This window comes from Equus asinus, chromosome 9 (genome assembly GCF_041296235.1).
Source record: "Equus asinus isolate D_3611 breed Donkey chromosome 9, EquAss-T2T_v2, whole genome shotgun sequence".
Taxonomy (NCBI): domain Eukaryota; kingdom Metazoa; phylum Chordata; class Mammalia; order Perissodactyla; family Equidae; genus Equus; species Equus asinus.
Genome location: NC_091798.1, coordinates 9,982,859 through 10,003,209, shown reverse-complemented (window position 1 = coordinate 10,003,209; position 20,351 = coordinate 9,982,859). Strand labels below are relative to the sequence as shown.

The 20,351-nt window shown below is 51.3% G+C and overlaps 1 protein-coding gene across 1 annotated transcript in view; it reads left to right on the top strand.

Annotated features, from left to right (window-relative positions):
• Positions 1-17,521, top strand: part of NSG2 (neuronal vesicle trafficking associated 2) — a 64,035-nt gene extending 46,514 nt beyond the window's left edge. The window contains exons 4-5 of the mRNA XM_014832955.3: positions 13,870-13,980; positions 15,726-17,521. Coding sequence (XP_014688441.1) covers positions 13,870-13,980; positions 15,726-15,917 — 303 coding nt within the window. The 3' untranslated portion in view covers positions 15,918-17,521. The remainder of the gene's footprint in view (positions 1-13,869; positions 13,981-15,725) is intronic.
• The last annotated feature ends 2,830 nt before the right edge of the window (positions 17,522-20,351 follow it).

The window sequence follows — 20,351 nt, the reverse complement described above, 5'->3', positions numbered from 1 at the left end:
AGGATCAATGAAACAAAGAGTTGGTTCTTCGAAAGAATTAACAAAATTGACAAACCCCTAGCCAGACTCACCAAGAAAAGAAGAGAGAAATCGCAAATTAATAAAATTAGGAATGACAGAGGAGAAATCACAACAGATACCAATGAAATACAAGAGATCATAAGAGAATACTATGAAAAACTATATGCCAACAAATTGAACAACCTGGAAGAAATGGACAAATTCCTAGACTCCTACAATCTCCCCAAACTGAATCAGGAAGAAATGGAGAATCTGAATAGGCCAATCACAAGCAAAGAAATAGAAACAGTAATCAAAAACCTCCCCAAAAATAAGAGTCCAGGACCAGGCGGCTTCTCTGGAGAATTCTACCAAACATTCAAAGAAGACTTAATACCTATTCTCCTCAAACTGTTCCAGAAAATTGAGAAAGATGGAGAACTCCCTAACACATTCTATGAAGCCAACATCACTCTGATCCCCAAACCTGACAAGGACAACACAAAGAAGGAGAACTACAGGCCGATATCACTGATGAACATAGATGCAAAAATACTCAACAAAATTTTGGCAAACCGATTACAGCAATACATCAAAAAGATTATACACCATGATCAAGTGGGATTTATACCAGGGACACAGGGATGGTTCAACATCCGCAAGTCAATCAACGTGATACACTACATCAACAAAATGAAAAACAAAAACCACATGATCATCTCAATAGATGCAGAGAAAGCATTCGACAAGATCCAACACCCATTTATGATAAAAACCCTCAGTAAAATGGGTATAGAAGGAAAGTACCTCAACATAATAAAGGCCATATATGACAGACCCACAGCCAACATCATACTCAATGGACAAAAACTGAAAGCCATCCCTCTGAGGACAGGAACAAGACAAGGGTGCCCACTTTCACCACTCCTATTCAACATAGTACTGGAGGTGCTGGCCAGAGCAATTCAGCAGGAAAAAGAAATAAAAGGAATCCAAATAGGTAATGAAGAAGTAAAACTCTCGTTGTTTGCAGACGACATGATCTTATATATAGAAAACCCCAAAGAATCCACAGAAAACTATTAGAAATAATCAACAACTACAGCAAAGTAGCAGGGTATAAAATTAACGTGCATAAATCAGTAGCATTTCTATACACTAACGATGAACTAACAGAAAAAGAACTCAAGAACTCAATCCCATTCACAATCACAACGAAAAGAATAAAATACCTTGGGATAAACTTAACCAAGGAAGTGAAGGATCTATACAATGAAAACTACAAGACTTTCTTGAAAGAAATTGACGATGACATAAAGAGATGGAAAGACATTCCTTGCACATGGATTGGAAGAATAAACATAGTTAAAATGTCCATACTACCTAAAGCAATATACAGATTCAATGCTATCCCAATCAGAATCCCAAGAACATTCTTCACAGATATTGAACAAACAATCCTAAAATTCATATGGGGCAACAAAAGACCGCGAATTGCTAAAGCAATCCTGAGCAAGAAAAACAAAGCCGGCGGAATCACAATCCCCGATTTCAAAACATACTACAAAGCTACAGTGATCAAAACAGCATGGTACTGGTACAAAAACAGGTCCACAGATCAATGGAACAGAATTGAAAGTCCAGAGATAAAACCACACATCTTTGGACAGCTAATCTTCGACAAAGGAGCAGAGGGCCTACAATGGAGAAAAGAAAGTCTCTTCAACAAATGGTGCTGGGAAAACTGGACAGCCACATGCAAAAGATTGAAAATTGACCAGTCTTTTTCACCACACACCAAAATAAACTCAAAATGGATCAAAGACCTAAAGATTAGGCCTGAGACAATAAGTCTTTTGGAAGAGAATATAGGCAGTACACTCTTTGACATCAGTTTCAAAAGAATCTTTTCGGACACTGTAACTCCTCAGTTGAGGGAAACAATAGAAAGAATAAACAAATGGGACTTCATCAGACTAAAGAGCTTCTTCAAGGCAAGGGAAAACAGGATTGAAACAAAAAAACAGCTCACTAATTGGGAAAAAATATTCACAAGCCACTTATCCGACAAAGGGTTAATCTCCATAATATACAAAGAACTCACACGGCTTAACAACAAAAAAACAAACAACCCGATCAAAAAATGGGCAGAGGACATGAACAGACATTTCTCAAAAGAAGATATGAATATGGCCAATAGACACATGAAAAGATGCTCATCATCGCTAATCATCAGGGAAATGCAAATCAAAACTACACTAAGATATCACCTTACACCCGTTAGATTGGCAAAAACATCCAAAACCAAGAGTGACAAATGTTGGAGAGGTTGTGGAGAAAAAGGAACCCTCATACACTGTTGGTGGGAATGCAAACTGGTACAGCCACTATGGAAAACAGTATGGAGATTCCTCAAAAAGTTAAGAATAGAAATACCCTATGACCCAGCCATCCCATTACTGGGTATCTATCCTAAGAACCTGAAATCAGAAATCCCAAGAGTCCCTTGCACCCCTATGTTCATCGCAGCATTATTTACAATAGCCAAGACGTGGAACCAGCCTACGTGCCCAGAAACTGATGATTGGATAAAGAAGATGTGGTATATATACACAATGGAATACTACTCAGCCATAAAAAAAGACAAAATTGGCCCATTCACAGCAACGTGGATGGACCTCGAGGGTATTATGTTAAGCGAAATAAGCCAGTCAGAGAAAGACGAACTCTATATGACTCCACTCATAGGTGGAAGTTAGTATATTGATAAGGAGATCTGATCGGTGGTTACCAGGGAAAAGGGGGGGTGGGGGGAGGGCACAGAGGGGGAAGTGGTGTACCCACAACATGACAAACAATAATGTACAACTGAAATCTCACAAGGTTGTAATCTATCATAACATTAATAAAAAAAAATAAAAAAAAATAAACTCTAGTGTAGTTGTAGATTTACTGGCAGTATCACATGGGGCTAGGCACCTGGCTTCTTAGATAGACCTGAGTTCAAATCCTCACTCTGCACTCATATGTGCAGTCATTTCGTCTGCCTCTGATAGACCACCTGTAAGATGGGCACACTGAGAGTAAGCACCCCACAGAGTTGCAAGAGCATGAATGATGCTACGCACGTGTGCACTCATGGATGCTGACTAAGGTCACTGCTAAGGGCCCGGCCTACGTTGAGGGCTTCACGCGCTACCGCATTCTGCCTTACAATAGCCGGTGCGAGGTAGCCATCAGCATCGTCCTCATTTTAGAGAGCAGTAAGCCAAGGATTCCCACGGGCCAGTCACTTGCCTTGGGTCACAGAGCAAGTGAGGGGCAGAGCTGGGCTTCGGTCTAGACAGTCTGGTTCCAAAAGCTCCGTTCACTGCTGGTGCTGGGACAGGGCTGGGGGAGTGAGGGCGTCATCGGGGCAGATCTGTGGCTGTGGCGAGCCCCTCGGTCTCTCCACTCGAGCCCTACTGTCAGGAGCCTTGGGGCTGGCCAGGAGCGTGGCGCCGGGCGGCCTAATTCTGTCTCTGGAGTTTCCAGCTGTCAAGTATGAAAGATGGATGTGTGTCGGGCAGCTCTGTTTCTATCTGCCCACAAAGCTTAATTTCCCTGGTGTGAGTGGTTCTATTGCTTTAAGGCTTCCAGGGTTTGCATCCTTCATGAGGAGGGTGGTTTATTGGGTGTTGTGGGGCCGAGATGCTGCAGGGCGTGAATATGAATGAAATTCATGCTTCCTGGCACCATGAGGGTCCCGGGTCAGGGTCCTGGCCCGGCAGACAGCGGGAGGGCTTTTGTTTTTCTCCTCTCTCTTCCTAACTCGTGGGATTTCCACATTTGCAGTGATGTGTCCTCCGGGAACAAGTTTACAGTCCGCGTCGCAATGTTTCATTGCACCATTGCAAGCAAACGCAGCTGCAGGACCGAGAAATAGTTAGCCAAAGGCTGGCCGAGGTAGGGGTTAGGACCAAGGGCTGCGGCATCAGACAGTCCAGGCTCCTGTCAGGCTCGACTGCTTTCATAACCATGTGGCCTCAGACAAGTTACTCTGCGCCTCTGTGCCTCCATTTGCACAGCTGTAAAATGGGGGTAATAACCGAGCTTACAGAGCTAGCATGAGGTCAAAGGAGATAATACTTAAAAAGCACCTGACACGGTACCCAGCACATTCTTGAACAGTCCATGAGCGATCGCCATTACTTGTTAAGCTCCTGGGCGGGGAAAACACTGGGCAATTGACAGGCATTGTCTCATTTAATCTTCACACTGATCTTGTGGGGTGGAATCTTTCTCCTTTTTTCCCAGGTCAGGAAACAGGGGCTCAGAGAGGTGAAGCATCTTGCCCAAGGTCACATAGTTCATCAAAGGCAGAAGCAGGACGGGAATTCTGTTGGGACCGGGCCACAACTACTGCAGAAAACTGCATGGACATTGCCTAGAATGGAACATCCACTTCTCCCAGCCATCAGAGAGAAGCTTCCCATCTTTTGGGGGCACAGCAGGCAGACAGAGATTGCTGTGAGGGCAACTAATAATTCCTCCAGCATCAGACAAATGACTTCAGGTGACCCAAGGCAGTGGTTTTATCCAGCCACCTCGTCAGGCTGTGGGCCCTGAAGATTCACTATGGGTAGCTCTTTGTGCCAAAAATGAGAGAAAGGGCACGGAGAAGGGGATGTGGCATATGCATTAGCATCTCTCCTACTCTGTGCCAGGTCAGCAACTGGCTGCTGGGACCACAGAGACAAACAAGGTCAGGTCCCTGCCCTTATGACACAACAACAGAAGAGACAATCATGATTCGGGGGCTGGGTGTTAAGCGGAGGAGGGAAAAAAGCATGGTAAGAGTAAAAGTAAAAGGAAAGTAAAAAAGTTAAAAAGAGTAAAAGGCAAAGGAAGGCTTCCCAGAGGAGGCAGCATGTCTTGAGTTGGGTTTTGAAGCATGGCTAGGAGTTCACCAAGGGAGGTAGGGCTGAAAAGGTACACAAGAGCAATACATGTTGCGAAAATGGCAGTCTCCCTGAGTGGCTGGAGCTATTGAAGTCCGTGCTGAGGAGCACGGCAGATGCTTTGGAGGAATGGAGGAGCTCGCATTTGTAGCACATATGCCAGGCACTGTGGGAGGGCACTGTAGTAATTTCCTGGGGCTGCCATAACAAATTACCACAAATCATGTGGTTTAATGCAACAGGAGCTTATAGTTCACAGTTCTGGAGACCAGAAGTCCAAAATCAAGGTGTTGGCAGGGCTACCTTCCCTCTGAAGGCTCCAGGAAGGGATCTTTCCTTTCCTCTTCCAGCTTCTGTGGCTCCGGGTGTCCCTTGGCTCGTAGCTGCATCACGCCAAGCCTGCCTCCTATTCAGATGGCCTCCTCTCATCTCCCTGTGTACGTCTCCTACAGGGGCACTTGTCCTTGGGCTTAGTGCCCACCTCCACAATCCAGGATGGTCTCGTCTCAAGATCCTTAACTTAATTACGTCTACAAAGACCCTTTTTCCAAATAAGGTCATACTTACAGGTTCCAGGGATCAGGACATGGACATATCTCTTGGGGACTACCATTCAGCTCACGCCAGGGCTTCACATGCGTGATCTGATTTAATCCTCAGAACTCTGAGAGGCAGATACTATTATTATTTCCCTTTTACAGAAGAGGAAACTCACTGAAAGGGGTTAAAGGTAAGCTTCATGAGAGCAGGGACTGCCCTGTCCTCCTCGGCGCTGTATGCCCAAGGTGTAGAATGCTCTCTGGCGTATTATAGGTGCTCAGTTAATATTCAGTGAATAAATGCTTTACAAGGAGGATACCATGGGCTAAGAGCCCAGGCTGTACTTCATAGAGTTAGACTCCTGAGTGTATTAATTAGCTGTGTGACCCTGAGAAAACTAGGTAACCTCTCTGTGCCTTGTCTCCTCATCTAAAAAATGAAGATGTACCTGCCTTGTAGGGCTGCTGTGAGGTTTACAAGAATAAATCTGAGTATGGTGCCGAGAACAGAGCCTGACACATAATCGGTGCTTAATAAAGGGAAGAGTAAAGTATATTCCACACTGCCTCTGGGAGGAAAAGCAGACAAGTGGTGGTTAATTAGGGTGCACTGGGACAAGTGCCTTAGGGAGCTGCGGGCAGACAGAGGAGGGCTAAGCATTGCCTGAAGATGTCTCGGGAAGCCTTCAGGGAAGAGGAGATGCTTGACCTGGGTCCAGGATGAGTAGGGACACGATGGACTGGGAAGTGGAAGCTGGCCTTCTGGCCAGAGGGACCAGCAGGGGCAGGAGCATGGAGGTGGGGGAAGAGGGTGCGTTCAGGCAGTGGGTGGAAGTGGTTGAGGCAGAAGGGGAAATGGAGGTGAAGTTGCGGAGGGCCGTGTCTGCTTTGCTGGGGAGTTCAGACTTGATCCTGTAGATGTGACGGCTCATTCGTCAGGGAAGCAGCGTGACCGGTTGGCTTGTTAGAAAGTCTAGGCTGGCCTGGAAGCTGAGAGGCTGAAGGCCCGGGGAGCAGGGAGGAGGCCCCTGCGTCCAGGGGTGAGGCGATGGTGGTCCTACCCCAGCAAGTGATGGTGGAGAGTTGAGTAAGCTATGCCAGAGGCAGAAGCCACCGGAGCTGGCGGCTGACTGGAGCAAGGGCTCCAGGAGAGACGTGGAGGCAGGATGACTGCAGGAGTGCCAGCTCCCGGGGCGGCGGGCAGAGCTGCCTCCCACACGACTGATGCAAGACGCCGAGGCTGGTTTTGCAGGATGAGTTCCAGGCGCCCTGAGGTGCCTCTGTGCATTGTCTCGCCCTATGTTTTACTAGCTGGGCAAGTCACTTAACCTCTCAGAGCTTCAGTTTCTCCATCAGTAAAACGGGAATAAAAATTCAACTTGCTTCATGTGATTGTGATAATGTTAGTACACAGCAAGTTCCCAAGAACTCTTAGCCTCGATTATTATTATTCCTATTTCTACTACTATTCCTACCATATGGAGGTACGGGTCATGGACTCCAGGCTCAGCGCATCTTTGTCAGAGCTGCTAGCTGCATACTCTAAATTCTTCCTCTGTTCTCTCTCTGATCTGTGCTCGAAAGCAGGAGGAGAAATCTTGGGCAGGTCTCAGCTGATGCTATCCCAAACCCTGATTCATTTCAAGGTTAAGGTGCTTTTGTCTGAACCTGTGCATGGGTTGGCGGTGGACAGTGGATGGGGTTGCGAATGGGGAAGGAAGAGAACAGAGGCCAAGAGCAGGTGTTTCAGTGCGCCCTCCCCCGTGAACGCAGTGGGGTTTGGACCAGGTCGTCTGTGTGTCTGCTTCTGTATGTCTGGGGGAGGGTGGCTGTGTGTGCGTCGGGACCTTAATTCAATTCAACGTTTCCGTTCAGGAAATGCTTACTGGTCCCCACTCAGTAGGAGTCTCGGTGCCGGCACAGAGCAAAGGATGAGGCGAGCTTGCTGCCCTCGGCAGCCCAGCTGTGGAGGGCTCAGGGGCTGAAGAGGTGAGGACGACACCGCCTCAGTCAGGGCAGCCCAGGCGGGCGCAGGGACAGAGCAGGGGCAGGGCCTCCGGGCTGGACAGGGCGGAGACGTCTCCCTGAAAAGGAAGGACACACTGGAGTTCCAGGCCCGGGTCAAGGCTTGGAGAAGCAGGACAGCGGGAGCTCTCGGCAAGCCAGGCTGCGGTGGCCTGAGAGGCTGGAGGGTGGCAGAGGGAGGCCAGGACGAGCGGGATGTTTCCCTGAAAGCAGTGGGACGACGCTGTAGGAAGCGCAGCTCATGGGCAGGACGAGGGCGATGGACCTTGGTCTCCAAAGTCCCCTCGGGCCTCACGGCAGCGCCCTTGCCCCCGGACCCCTCTGTCCCAGGCAGACTCTCCTTCCAGGCCCCCTGGGACCCTGAGCTCCTCTCCTTTAGGGTCTCTGGGCTGCCTCAGCCTGGAATGCTCCGGCCCAGGGTCTGCTCGCGCGGGCTCCTGGCCCAGCCCTGCCACCCTGTCTGCATGCTGCCCTCGGATGTGCTGGCCCAGATCCTGTCCAGGGCTTGTTTTTTTTTTAAGATTGGCATCTGAACTAACATCTGTTGCCAATCTTTTTTTATTCTTCTTCTTCTTCTCTTTCTTCCCAAAGCCCCCCGGTACATAGTTGTATATATTTTAGTTGTGGGTCCTTCTAGTTGTGGCATGTGGGACACCGCGTCAGCCTGGCCTGATGAATGGTGCCACGTCCACATCCAGGATCTGAACCAGCGACACCCTGGGCTGCCAAAGTGGAGCGCGCGAACTTAACCACTGGGCCATGGGGCCAGACCCCAGGGCTTGTTTTACACGTATTTATTTGAGGATTTGATTGTTCAGTGTCCGACCCTTTCCCTGCCCTGGGCTCCAGAGGCCATGACTGTGTGGTGGTGTCTGGCTCGCAGCGGGCCCTGTGACAGATTTGTGCTGGTGAACGGGTAGGTGAACTGGAGCCGGAAGCTGGGAGGCTGCTTCCTGTGGTGAGCATCCGTCTCTAAAGGAACCCTCCACTCTGGCCCCAGAGCTAACAAGTAGTTTGTTTCTGGTCTCAGGCTGTTACATTCAAGAGGGGAAACCAAGGGCTTTAGAGCGTCTCTGAGCACTGGCTTCCAGAAACCGAGTCAATGCATCCTGAGGTGCAGCCAGGCTTTGCTGTCCAGAGGTGCCCTGTGGGGAGGGGAGTTCCTCCCCCGGGTCCTCTGAGGCTCACCTTCTGCGTCGGGTGCTTGGCTGCAGGGCCTGAGCGCCAGGGCCTCTGAATCCACGAGTCCCTGGAGAGGGAGGGGCCAGCTGCAGGATGCCTCGTGAGGATCCGCCTGCAGGAAAAATCTCACCCTAAACCGAATCAGAACCCTCGATCTCCCCACCTGATCCTGACAACCAATGCTGGCTCAGTCACCAAGGATACGGACTCAGCCCAAATGTCCCTCCTCCCCGGTCAGCCCCTTCCTCCTGCCCTTTCACCTCACTCTGCTCACCTCCTTAGGCGGGCAACCCCTTCCACCCCCAGTGCCAGGTTAGCAAGCATTTGGGGCATCCCTAGTGCATCAGCCTCCCCACTGGCCCCTGCCTCCATGTGGCCCCCAGAGACGTCTTTCCCAAACATAATTCTGATTCTGTCACTTTCCTGCTTAAAACTGTCAGGGCTCCCTGTTACCCTGGACAGGGCAAGTTTTAGTCTGGGCCTTCCTTATCGGTTTTCCTCCCACCTACGCATGGCCCCAGGCCTCTCTCCCTCACTTGCATCCTCTGGGCCAGCCTTTCCAAACCATAGCACGTTTCCAGAAGGCCCGGCTTCTGCTCTGTGGCAGATGCGACTTCCTCTGCTCAGAACCTCCTTCTCCTATCCTAGCACTCTTCCCTGAAGCCCTTTCCTGTGTCACCTCCCCCAGGAGGCCTTCCCTGATCCCTCCCCCCGCAACCCTGAGGCTGGTTAGGTCCAGCAGCCCCCAGTGCTGATGCCCTCACTTATGGTGTCACCCCTTGCTGTTGCAAGTGCCGGCGTCCATCTGTCCACCTCTCCGTTGCCCTGTAGGCTGTGAGGTTCCCAAGGGAGGGCCTGTGCCTGATTCACAGCCCTGTACTCTCTGACTTCCACAGGCTCTTAAAGAGTGACCAGCCTCCAGTTGCTGAAGTTACCAAGATTCAGGACAAGGAGGCAAACCAAGAAAGGTTAAATGCCTAAAATGGCCTCTACTCACCCTAGTTCCTGGGTTAGGTACCCTGTGGCACCGCCCGATCCAAGTTAGCCTTGCTTAGCAGAATCCCTCAGGGTGGGCTGCAGCCCTGGTGTCCGGGTCCGCATCAGACCCTGGACTCTGACAGTCACCGGGGCACCCCGCCCAGTGTCTTCATCTGGCAACCACCTGGGGGCTCGGGCTCCACCCCTGTGATTCAGATGGAAGTGGTCGGGGGCGGGGCCAGAGCTTCAGGAGTGTTTACAGTGCTGCTGGCGTGATCCTGAGAAGGTGCAGCCAGCCCAAGAACCACGCAGGCCAGTCAAACCGCAGTAGCATTTCTCCCTCCTGGGAGCACATTATAATCACCTGGAGAGTTTATAAAAACACACGTGTCCTGGACCCACCCTCCCTGACCCAGTGAATCAGAATCCACGTGGGTGGTGGCAATCCAGGCACCAGCACTGAATCATTTAAGGGCCTCCCTCCTCCCCTCCCTCCCTCCCCTTTCCCCAGGAACCTTTGCTATGGTCAGCTTGTCGAGTTCTGGGAGCACTGTGGTGAATGAGACCCTGCCTCTCCTAGGCGGGGATGTTAACTCAGGGCTGGTGGAAATGGGAAGAGCCCCCTGCAAGGGGAAGCCGTCCCACGGATGGTCCTGCTGGGCCCTGCTGCACCTCCCAGAGCCTCTGCCTCTCCACCAGCCTGCGCCTGACCTGGGGAAGCAGCCAGCCGTGTCCGGGGACGCCTGTGCTGGGATGTCTTGCCCTGCTCCTGAGTCGCCAGGAGGCCTGGGTCTCTGCTCAGTCAGGGCTGGGACTGCACGTGGCCGTTAGGTTGGGGGCATCTGGCTGATGTGGCGGCTGCGTGGCTGCAGCTCTCTACTCTGCTTTGCACACGGGAGGCTGCAGCAACACCTTTGTCCGTGGACGCACCTCTGAGTGGGTCTGCGTGCCAGTCTCGTGGGCAGCTCTGGTGAGGGGGTGTTAGCAGGAGTTTAAGGTCCCCTTGAGAGAAATAACCAGCCTGGACTCTGGGCATTTTTTAAAAAATTGAGGTAAAATTCATATAACATGAAATTAACTACTTTCAAGGGAAAAATTCAGTGGCATTTAGTACGTTCACAGTGTTGTGAGACTGCCACCTCTATCGAGGTCCAAAATGTTTTCCTCACCCCGAAAGGAAGCTCTGTTCCTGAAGGCAGCCACTCCCATTGCCCAGCCCCTGGCGACCAGCACTCTGCCTTCTGTCTCTGTGGATATTCCAGATAAACAGAATCCGACAGCATGCGGCCTGCTGCGTCTGGCTTCTTTCATGTGGCATATTTTCGAGGTCCATCCGCATTTGTAGCATCTACCAGTACTTCATTCCTTTTTATGGCTGAATAATATTCTATTCTGTGCAGAGACCACAGTTTGTTTATCCATTCACTAGTTGATGGACGTTTGGGCTGTTTTCACCTTTAGCTACTGGGAAATCTGGACATTGAAAATTCTTTACGTCTGTACTCCAGACATGTGCTGACTGGGTGTGCCCAGGTCTTCAGCATTGGGTAGTGGTCTTGGGTGGTCCCCTTCCTTGTACTAATCAAATCCTATCTTTGGGGGCTCTAAGGGAGTGTAGGTGTCTTTGAGGTGGCTCTTGCTCCAGGTTCCGACCTCTTCTGACACCTCTGTCTCCACATCTTGCCAGGTGATTCCAGTCTCATCTTTGCACCATCTCACCCCGCACCATCAGCACCCCAATCCTGGGCAGGAGGCCGATGAGCGTGCAGCAGGCTGAAGCTGAGGGTTCAGGGTGCAGATGGAGGGGTGGAGAGCGCACTGCGTTGACAATAGTTCAGAACTGAATTTTACATGTCACCATCCAAAAGGCAGAAACACTTTTTCTCTGTACTCTCATTAACACTTATGACACCAAATGTGTGGGGGCTTTTCCACAAGCAATTCTCCAATTCTGAGTGGACGCTGCCTGGATGTCCTACAATTTAACTCAACTCCGACCCTAACTGCCCGGATTTAGCACAGACGCACAGGTTAAGGGCTCGGTCCCACAGGACTACCGATGCTTTAGATTCGAGTCGCAAGGCCCAGGTTGTCATCTGTACTTCTGACCGACAGACTATTAATTGAGGGTTCCTACAACCTCCTTCTCAGGTTCAATAATTTGCTAGAATGGTTCACAGAACTCAGGAAAGTGCTTTACTTATTAGAAAGGAAGTTAAAGGATACAGATGAACAGCTAGATGAGGAGATACATAGGGCGAGGTCTGGAAGGGTCCTGAGCCCAGGAGCTTCCGTCCCCATGGAGTCTGGGGTGCACCATGCTCCTGGATGTGTTCTTGTTCACCAACCGGGAAGCTCTCTGAACCCCTTCAGTTAGGGTTTGCGTGGAGGCCTCATTACATAGGTATGGCTGCTTAAGTCATTGGCCCTGGTGCCTGAACTCAATCTCTAGTCCCGCTGGCTTCCCCGGGTTAGCAGGGTGGGGCTCAAAGTTCCATCCTTCTAATCACATGCGTGGTTCCCCTGGCAACCAACCCTCATCCTTAGGGGCTTTCCAAAAGTACCTCATTAACATAAACCCATGAGTGGTTGGAAGGAGCTTGCTATGAATAGTAAAAGAGTCTCCTTTCACCTGGGTAGATGTGAGCTATTTCAGGAACCGGGAATAAAACCAGATAGAATAACAAAAGATGTTTCTATCCTGAGGAAATTGCAAGGGTTTTAGAAGCTCTGTGCCAGGAAACAGGAACAAGACCAAATATATATGTTTCTTATTATTTCACAATAGCACACTGTCCTGTAACTTCATATACACACCCGCACAGGGTGTTTCTCATGTTTAGCGTCTGCCCACGGGATTCAGACAGACGCCTGCCATATCCATCTTCCTCTTTTCCTTTTCAAGTTCCTCCCATCCAGTATTTAAAGCTGCCAACAAGCACCTCCATTTGTTTGGAGCAATGTAGACTTCTGTCTCCTCCTGTTCTCATAAACCACGTCCTGGGGTGGGAAGGAGGTGGGCTGAGCACCCCCAAGGTTGACTTTATTTTTCTTCTGAATCAAAACAGACTTTCTCTCCATGAGAGGGATTCCGCCATATTTCTAGGCAAACTGACTCAAAAGGCCACCAGCTTTTAAAAATAATAGGAAAAAAATTCTGCTTAAAACACAAGGTGCCCAGTGTCATGGGAGTTACCCTACCCCTTTGTCCACAGGCGGTGGGGTGGGGCCAGTGCAGGCCTGGAGGTGCCAGAAATGACCCATTGACTCCTCTCTGGTAAATCCTGATGGTGTCCCCAGTCTGTTTGGTGTTGCACTATTTTTTAAAGCTTACTTGTAGATAATGGTTAGGAGCTGGACTTTTCCTATGAATGATTTGGAGAACATTAGGTGCTTTTGAGAAGACAAGGGATGTGCCTTGACTTACCTTTTGAAAGGACCTCTGGTTGCTGCATGCATACACCATAGGGGTTGAGGAGGCCCCTGGTTAGAAGGCCATCTCCACACCGCGGGTGAGAGATGACGATGGCTTGGGCCAGGGTGCAGATGATCTAGTGAAAGAAGCAGTCAGATCAAGGAGGCATCTGAAGGCAGAAATGATAGGTTCTGCTGGTGGATTGGACGTAGGATGTGAGGAAAAGGGAACATCAAAGACGATATCAAGGCTTTTGGCCTGAGTGGCTGCAGGTGGAGCTGACATTTCCTGACCTGGGGAAAAATGCAGGTGGAGCAGGTTTGGGGTGGGACGAGAGCAGGGGTTTGGGCTGGGAACGTGTCTACGGTGCCTGCTGGACATCCAAGTGGAGGTGAAATAAGGAGTCGCTACCTGAGATTGGAATTCAGAAGGGGCAGCAGGGCTGGTGTGGGGGGAGACGGGAGCACCAGAAGCGACGGTTTAATGGTCACCCTCCATGCCCCCATCGTTAACCGAAAAAGTAAGTGGGGGGGGGAAATCATACACCGAGCCAAGAAGGAGCTTCAGAGAGTGTCCGGCAGAGGGGGGAAACCGAGGCCCAAAGAGTGCAGGTGCTTTGCTCAGGGTCAAACTGCAAGTTAGTGACAGAGCCAATTCTCTGGGGTCCGGGCACCTCCTACTCTTTCTGCCATGCCAGGCTGCCGGCCGGCGCTGGGATCCGAAGGCTGCGCATGTGGACTGAAGGCAGGCAGGCAGAGGCTGGATGACGCTCCGTTTTGTTCTCCTCCAGGTCACCATCCTCGTCAGCCTGGCCCTCGCTTTCCTCGCCTGCATCGTGTTCCTGGTGGTTTATAAAGCCTTCACCTATGACCACAGCTGCCCAGAGGGATTTGTCTATAAGGTAAGGGGTTCCAACAGGTGAGTGGCCGGAGTCACTGTCAACTTCAATTAGAGGGTTTATCGACATCTTCTTTGCATTGGCATCCAAATTCTAGGTATGGCAACCTCTGCCGACTGTTTAAAATTCAGTGTGTGTCTAGCAGGGAGCTTCCAAGCTTTCAGGAAGGACTTGGTCCCCCTTAGGCGGTGGAGCTTCTCTTCCAGGTTGGGCTCTGCAGGCAGGAGTCAGGAGGTGGTCCGGCTTCGGGGTCAGGGAGCGCACCCTCCTGCTTGAGAGACACTGTTCCATCTCCGGAAATCTCGGCCCTGGCGCGAGTCTTCCTGGTTTCCTGACTGGTTCCCTACCCCTGCGTCGGCCCGCAGAGATGTGAAGATGGGGACCGGGGCTTCTGAGGTGGTCTTCTGCAGTCCTGCAGCTGGGCCCTTGCCCCTGACCCTGGCTGGCTCTCATTGTGCTCCTTCCCTTGAAGAACTGAACCATTTGCGTGACTTCAGGGTGTCTCCTTGCCCCTCTGAGCCTCAGGTTTCTTGCCTGCAAAGTGGGCATTAATAATGCCTGCCCGCAGGGTTTTGGTGAGGCCTTAAGGAGAGAATTTCAGTAAAATCAGTTGGCAAAGGGCCTGCTAGGGGCCGGCCTGGTGGTGCAGCGGTTAAGTTCACACGCTCCACTTCTCAGTGGCCCAGGGTTCGTGGGTTTGGATCCCGGGTGTGGACATGGCACCATTTGGCATGCCATGCTGTGGTAGGCATCCCACATATAAAGTAGAGGAAGATGGGCACGGATGTTAGCTCAGGGCCAGTCTTCCTCAGCAAAAAGAGGAGGACTGGCAGTAGTTAGCTCAGGGCTAATCTTCCTCAAAAAAAAAAAAAAAGGGCCTGCTAGATGATGGGCTATAGATGGGACGGACAGAAGAGGTCCATCGAATACCACGACTCTAGGCCCTTCGTCAGGTGGCCTTACATTATTGACTGTAGGTGGTGTGGAAAGCTGAAAACAAGACACGATTTTGTTTGAAGGGTCATAAAAGTATGGCCAGCGTTGGTTACAGAGTTGCTGTATTCCTAGTACCTAGAATAGTGCCTGGCACATCAGAGGTGCTGAATAAATTAATAAATGTTTGGTTTCTTTGTCTATCCTTTACCTATTTAATTCTTTTTTTGGAAGATATTCTAAAGACACATAGAGCTGCAGAGAAATCTTGAGGTTCATTTAGTAGTCTGTTAGTCATAATATTGGTGTTATTTTGTGACGTTTTGATATGCAAATATAGGATAAGGCAAATATACAATTATATCAATGTTGTTAGGAAACAAGACTTTTGATGGAACAGAAAAGAGAAAAGAGTTACAAGTATAAAATCAAGGAAATAAAATAGATGCAGCCGTTGGCTGTGGGCAGTGGCCCAGAGAAGCAGTTGGGCGATGGGTGAATCAGCCAGATAAAGAGGATCTGGGGGCTGCCAACTGTGTCCACTACAGCCACCCAGGCAGCAAGCGGAGGAGGTTGGCCTTGAAGTCGTATCAGTGTCAGGTTCGTTTCTTCTGGCTTCAAGTGGGTGGCGGCTTTGATGATGGGGATGATGTTGGGGAGTGCCTGCTGTGTGCCAGGCCCAAGCCAGGTGCTGTCACCTGCTGTCTGGCTGAGAGCCTGGTGTGGCTGTGGCCCTCAGGTGGGGCGGCCGTGTTGCAGGGTGGGTTGGAAGCAGTCTGCTGAGCTGTCCCTGACTCTCTCTCTCTCTTCCCCAGCACAAGCGCTGTATCCCGGCCTCCCTGGATGCTTACTACTCATCCCAGGATCCCAACTCCAGAAGCCGCTTCTACACGGTCATCAGCCATTACAGTGTGGCCAAGCAGAGCACTGCTCGGGCCATCGGGCCGTGGCTGTCGGCGGCCGCCGTCATCCATGAGCCCAAGCCGCCCAAGACCCAGGGCCATTAGAGGCCCACCCCAGCCAGAGTGGAGGGGGAGAGGGGGACCCCGTTGGCTAAGCCAACTCCAGTTACAAGACAACACTGTACTCCTGGGATGCGGGGGCGGGGGCGGGGCCGGGGGTGGGTGGGGGGAACTCACCGAAAATATCGTGCACTGGAGTTGTCTGAATTGATATTTCTTTCTGTCCTTTGGTATTGTTGATCCGTCCCCAGTCAGGCTCATGTACAAAGGCATGTTTCGTGTTGATTGTTCCCATGTAAGATATTTTCAAAGCCACTGCTTATTATTTGTTAGGAAAATTTAAAAACAGAAAAAGAAAGGAACAAAGAAAATGAACGAAAAAGGGTTTAAACTGGCTGCATCTGGAAGATGGTGAAAGGCAGAGCGCACCCTGGGCTTCTGAGGGGAGAAATCGTAGCTTCAGCGCGGGCTTCTCAAGGAAGGTAGCGAACACGCGGTGACCCGGGCGCCGGCTCTTGGTTGGCCTCCGTCTGCAGGAGAGGAACACAGGAGTTGGGACCTGCTGAGGGGCAGAGAAGGACTGGTTTCTGCATTAGTAAGCCTGGGACGCACACAACCCGAAGTGGAAGGCAGCCACCACGGGTGTATTTCGCAAGGTTAGCACAAACCCGTGTGTGCGGGCACGCCAGCTAGAGCCCGGGCCCAGCCCCGCGGCCGGGGAGGGCGGGTGTGAGCGGACTGAGCAGCCGGCAGCCTCTGCGTTTTTCCTGTGTTTCTAGGGCCACACCTGGGCGATGCCCACGTTGAGGAGAAGGCAGGGGGCAAGCAGAGAGGGCAGGAGAGGCTGCAGGAAGAGGCAAGGCCAGGACGGGCGTGTGACATCTGGCCACACTATGAGCACAGGCACCCAACTTTTCAAATTTTTGTTTGTTGTTTCCCAGAGTGCTGATGACAATAGGAAGAAAATAAGGGTCCTAACAGGAAGCTCAGGTGACAGCCAGGCAGATTTTAAGACTGGGGCTGCAGCAATGCCAGATCATTCTAAAGGAAGCTGGAAAACGTGACCGTTTTTGCCCATTCTGTTGTGTTGACAGGGGACATTCGTCCAAGCTCCCCAAGCTGCTTCTAGAAGCTCCTGACCAGGAGGTAGCATCGAGGGTTGGCAGGCCTCCCACTGTCCTGGAGCCACATCGGGCGCTCCCACGCGGCTCTCCTGCGAATGTTTCGGGGAGGCCCACTCTGTGCGGTGTTGGCTCCAGGCCCAATGGGGCCAGAACTGACAGGAGACTTGGTTATTTGAGATGTGATCCTGTTTCCCAGTGAGGCTCTGACAGGCCATGTACCGGGCATTTTCTGGTGGCTTGCTATGTTGCCAAAACCTTCATACGCAGCAGCTGGGTGGCTGACTAGCATAGCTCGAACTATCCTGCCAAATGCTCTCATCCGACCCCCCACCCCCATCACCTCGAGTCACCTGTAAATTCATTCGTCATCTGAAGCGGAATAACAAATTGTCCCCAGCAAAACCGCTGAGCGCTTTATAATTTTGTGGTGTATTTTTGTCAGTAGGTAGCAGAGGCTGAAGTATTTTTTGGTGTAATTCTTGAACTTTTCTGACAGGAAACAAATAAAGATAGATGTGTCTGAGACCCTTGATTTTCCTTTGCAACTTTCTTTACTTTCTGCTCAGTGAGCCCGGCCAGGAAAATGCTGGGGGCAGGGGTCCCAAGGACAGGGTGGGCTCTGGAGGCAAGTGTCCTGTTAGGCTGGAGCCAGAATTGGACTGTGGGGGGCCTGCCATCCTCAGGCCGCGGGGCCTGAAATGAAGCTGAGGTCAGAAGCCAGGACCAAGAGATGTGGGCTTCTGGTTGTGCAGCCCAACGTCCTTCACCCTGAGAGCATCTGCTGAGCACCTCCTGAGGGCCAGGCTGTGCTGGGTGCGGGGCATTCTGTGGTGAAGGACCCGCATTCACTGCCCCGAAGTCTGGAGGTGGAGGGGGATGTGGAAACAGACATTGGCCAAAGAAGTCTGCTGGTGCCTTTGACAGAAGACAATCGGCCAGTAGCCAACAGCTTGAGGAGGAAGATGATGAGCGATGATGGGGCCCTCTTCATAATTAGCTCATTTAAGGCTTATTATAACCTTAGCAGATGTGAGTTATTGATCCCCATTTGACAGATGGAGAGACTGAGGCTCTGAGGATGAAGAGATGCCCTAGGCCTTCAGGGATGAGCTGGAATCTGACCCCGGGTGTGTGTGACTCCTTGGCCCCCTCGACTGCTCCTGTAAGATCCTGAGCAACGCTGTCAAGCTCGTAGTTCACTCCTCAGAAAGTTGAGTCAAGGTATCACAAAAGCAAGCTGAGCTATTCTCAGCCAGAACTCAGTGTCAACGGCTCACGTCAAGGATAGCAAACACTTAAACGCCTCTGCTATGGGCCGTGTCCTGAGGGATTTGCGTGTCTTACTTCATACAACCCTCTTGCCAATTCCGGGAGGGGGCACCCCCATCATCAACATCCTTGTCTTCATCATGGCCCCCATTTTGAGATGAAGGCACTGAGCCTCACAGCAGCTTGCAAAAGGTCATGCGGTTAGGAAGCAGCCCGGCTGTGATTCCAGCCCACACGTTTTGGTACCAGCATCTTAGCCACGGTGCCATTGGGCAGTGCCGCTCGTGGCTGCAGTTTGCTTCCAGTTCATAGTCTGCGTTCACAACTCTTCTCTCACTGAGATGGCGGGCCCTTGGAGGCAGAGTCCAGGACTGACTTTGGGCAGAGCTAGGGCTGGAGGCTCTAAGCTGCTGACTGCACAAGGAGCTGGGCCCTGATGTGCACGCTGGCGGGAAGGAGGGGAAGAGAGCAGTGCGCCTGCCCTCTGGGTGGCACAGGGCTGCGCACGGGCTTCAGACAGGTTGGCCTGTGCCGTAAAGCCCTGGAGTCCAGCCTCTCTGTCGGGAACAGTGCCGGGAAGGACAGGGCGGGCTCTGGGCTGGCTTCCCGCTCGCGGAGGCAGGCGGATCCATATGGCCAACGCACAAACACCCACGATGTTTTTCAATTACACAAAATCAGCTAACGACTTAATGAACACATGTTCAAACATTCTGTCATAAATGGATTTGCCACTCCATTGCCTCAAAAAATAAACCAAAGCTATCTTTGCTCTGGAATGAACAGGCTATGGGTGTGTGACTGGAAAGAAGGGAGGCTAGAAGGGATGGAAAAGGATGACAGACATTTCTGCTTTCAGCAGCAACCCTGGGGCCATGTGCTATTCCTGGTGGAGTCAGAATTTTCTCATCCCAAAATGGGAGGATGCTGAACTCCCCCCATGAATGCCCAAGGAGAGGAAGATTAGTTCTAGAAGAGTTTAACCAAAGGGGGTTTGGCCGGGGAAAGCTCCTCTGGTTTTTGGAGGATGGGGTTTCGCAGAGCAGAGCGCTGCTGGCAGACAGAGGGTCGGGGGAGACACGGAGCCATGATGGAAACAGCACCCTGGTTCGGAGAACAAGCTCTCTTTGTGGCTTTTGCCCACTTTTTAATCTCCCCACCAACCCTGGGAAGCTGTCTCCTGAGAGGCTCACAGTTGACAGGGAGACGAGCCTGGACTGAAGCTGTGCAGGGGAGGGCGTGGGCAGAGTTCCGAGGAGGGCAGTGTGGCAGAGCGGGGGCTGCCAGCAGTCCTTGGAGGAACTGGTCTTGGAACTGGGCCTTGAAGACTGGGTTGCATTTTGAAGGGAAGAATTCAGGAGGGTGGAGAGAAGACCCCACAGACCCACTCCATCCCCAGTACTGGGAAGAGCAACATAAAGAAGCCCAGGGCTGCCCCTCGCAATGCTCCTGGGATGGTTCCCCTGTGGCAGTGCTGATGCAAAGACTGGCTAGGCACAGGAAGCTGCCACCGCTCCCCTGGGGCTCATGAGAGCGAGGGGGAAGAAGACAAAGAACAGACAATAGCCGGGCCTTGGGGAAGGCGGTGGTGGCGCCCGGGGCAATCCCAGCTGTTAATCAGGTTAGAAGATGTTTAGGGAGAAGTATGTTTTCCTGGAAAATTGAAAGATCACCTGTCGGAAATGCTGTCGATCAATAACCCTGCCCCCCCTCGCCTATAATGTGCACTAACCCGATTGGAGAGTCGTGTGAAAGAAGAAGAGAGAAATCCACCGGTAATGTTTCCAAGAAACACAGAACACCACCTCTTAAAAAAAACAACAGCGCTTCTGAACAGTTGAGGGAAAAGGTCTGGTTTCCCTGGCAACATCAATGGTGGTCCCCAAAGATCAGACTCAGTCTGGTGGGGGGGGGAATGTGGGGTGGTAGGAGTGGGGGTGCGAGGGGGTGTATGGGGTGGAGGGGTGTATTTGATTCTGCCCTTTTGTCAGAAATCATCTGTTTCTGAGATTCCAGACCCAGAGTTCATTACTCAAAGTTGCCCTCAAAGATGGCCTCCCCTCTCTCCAGACCCTCTTTGCCTTTC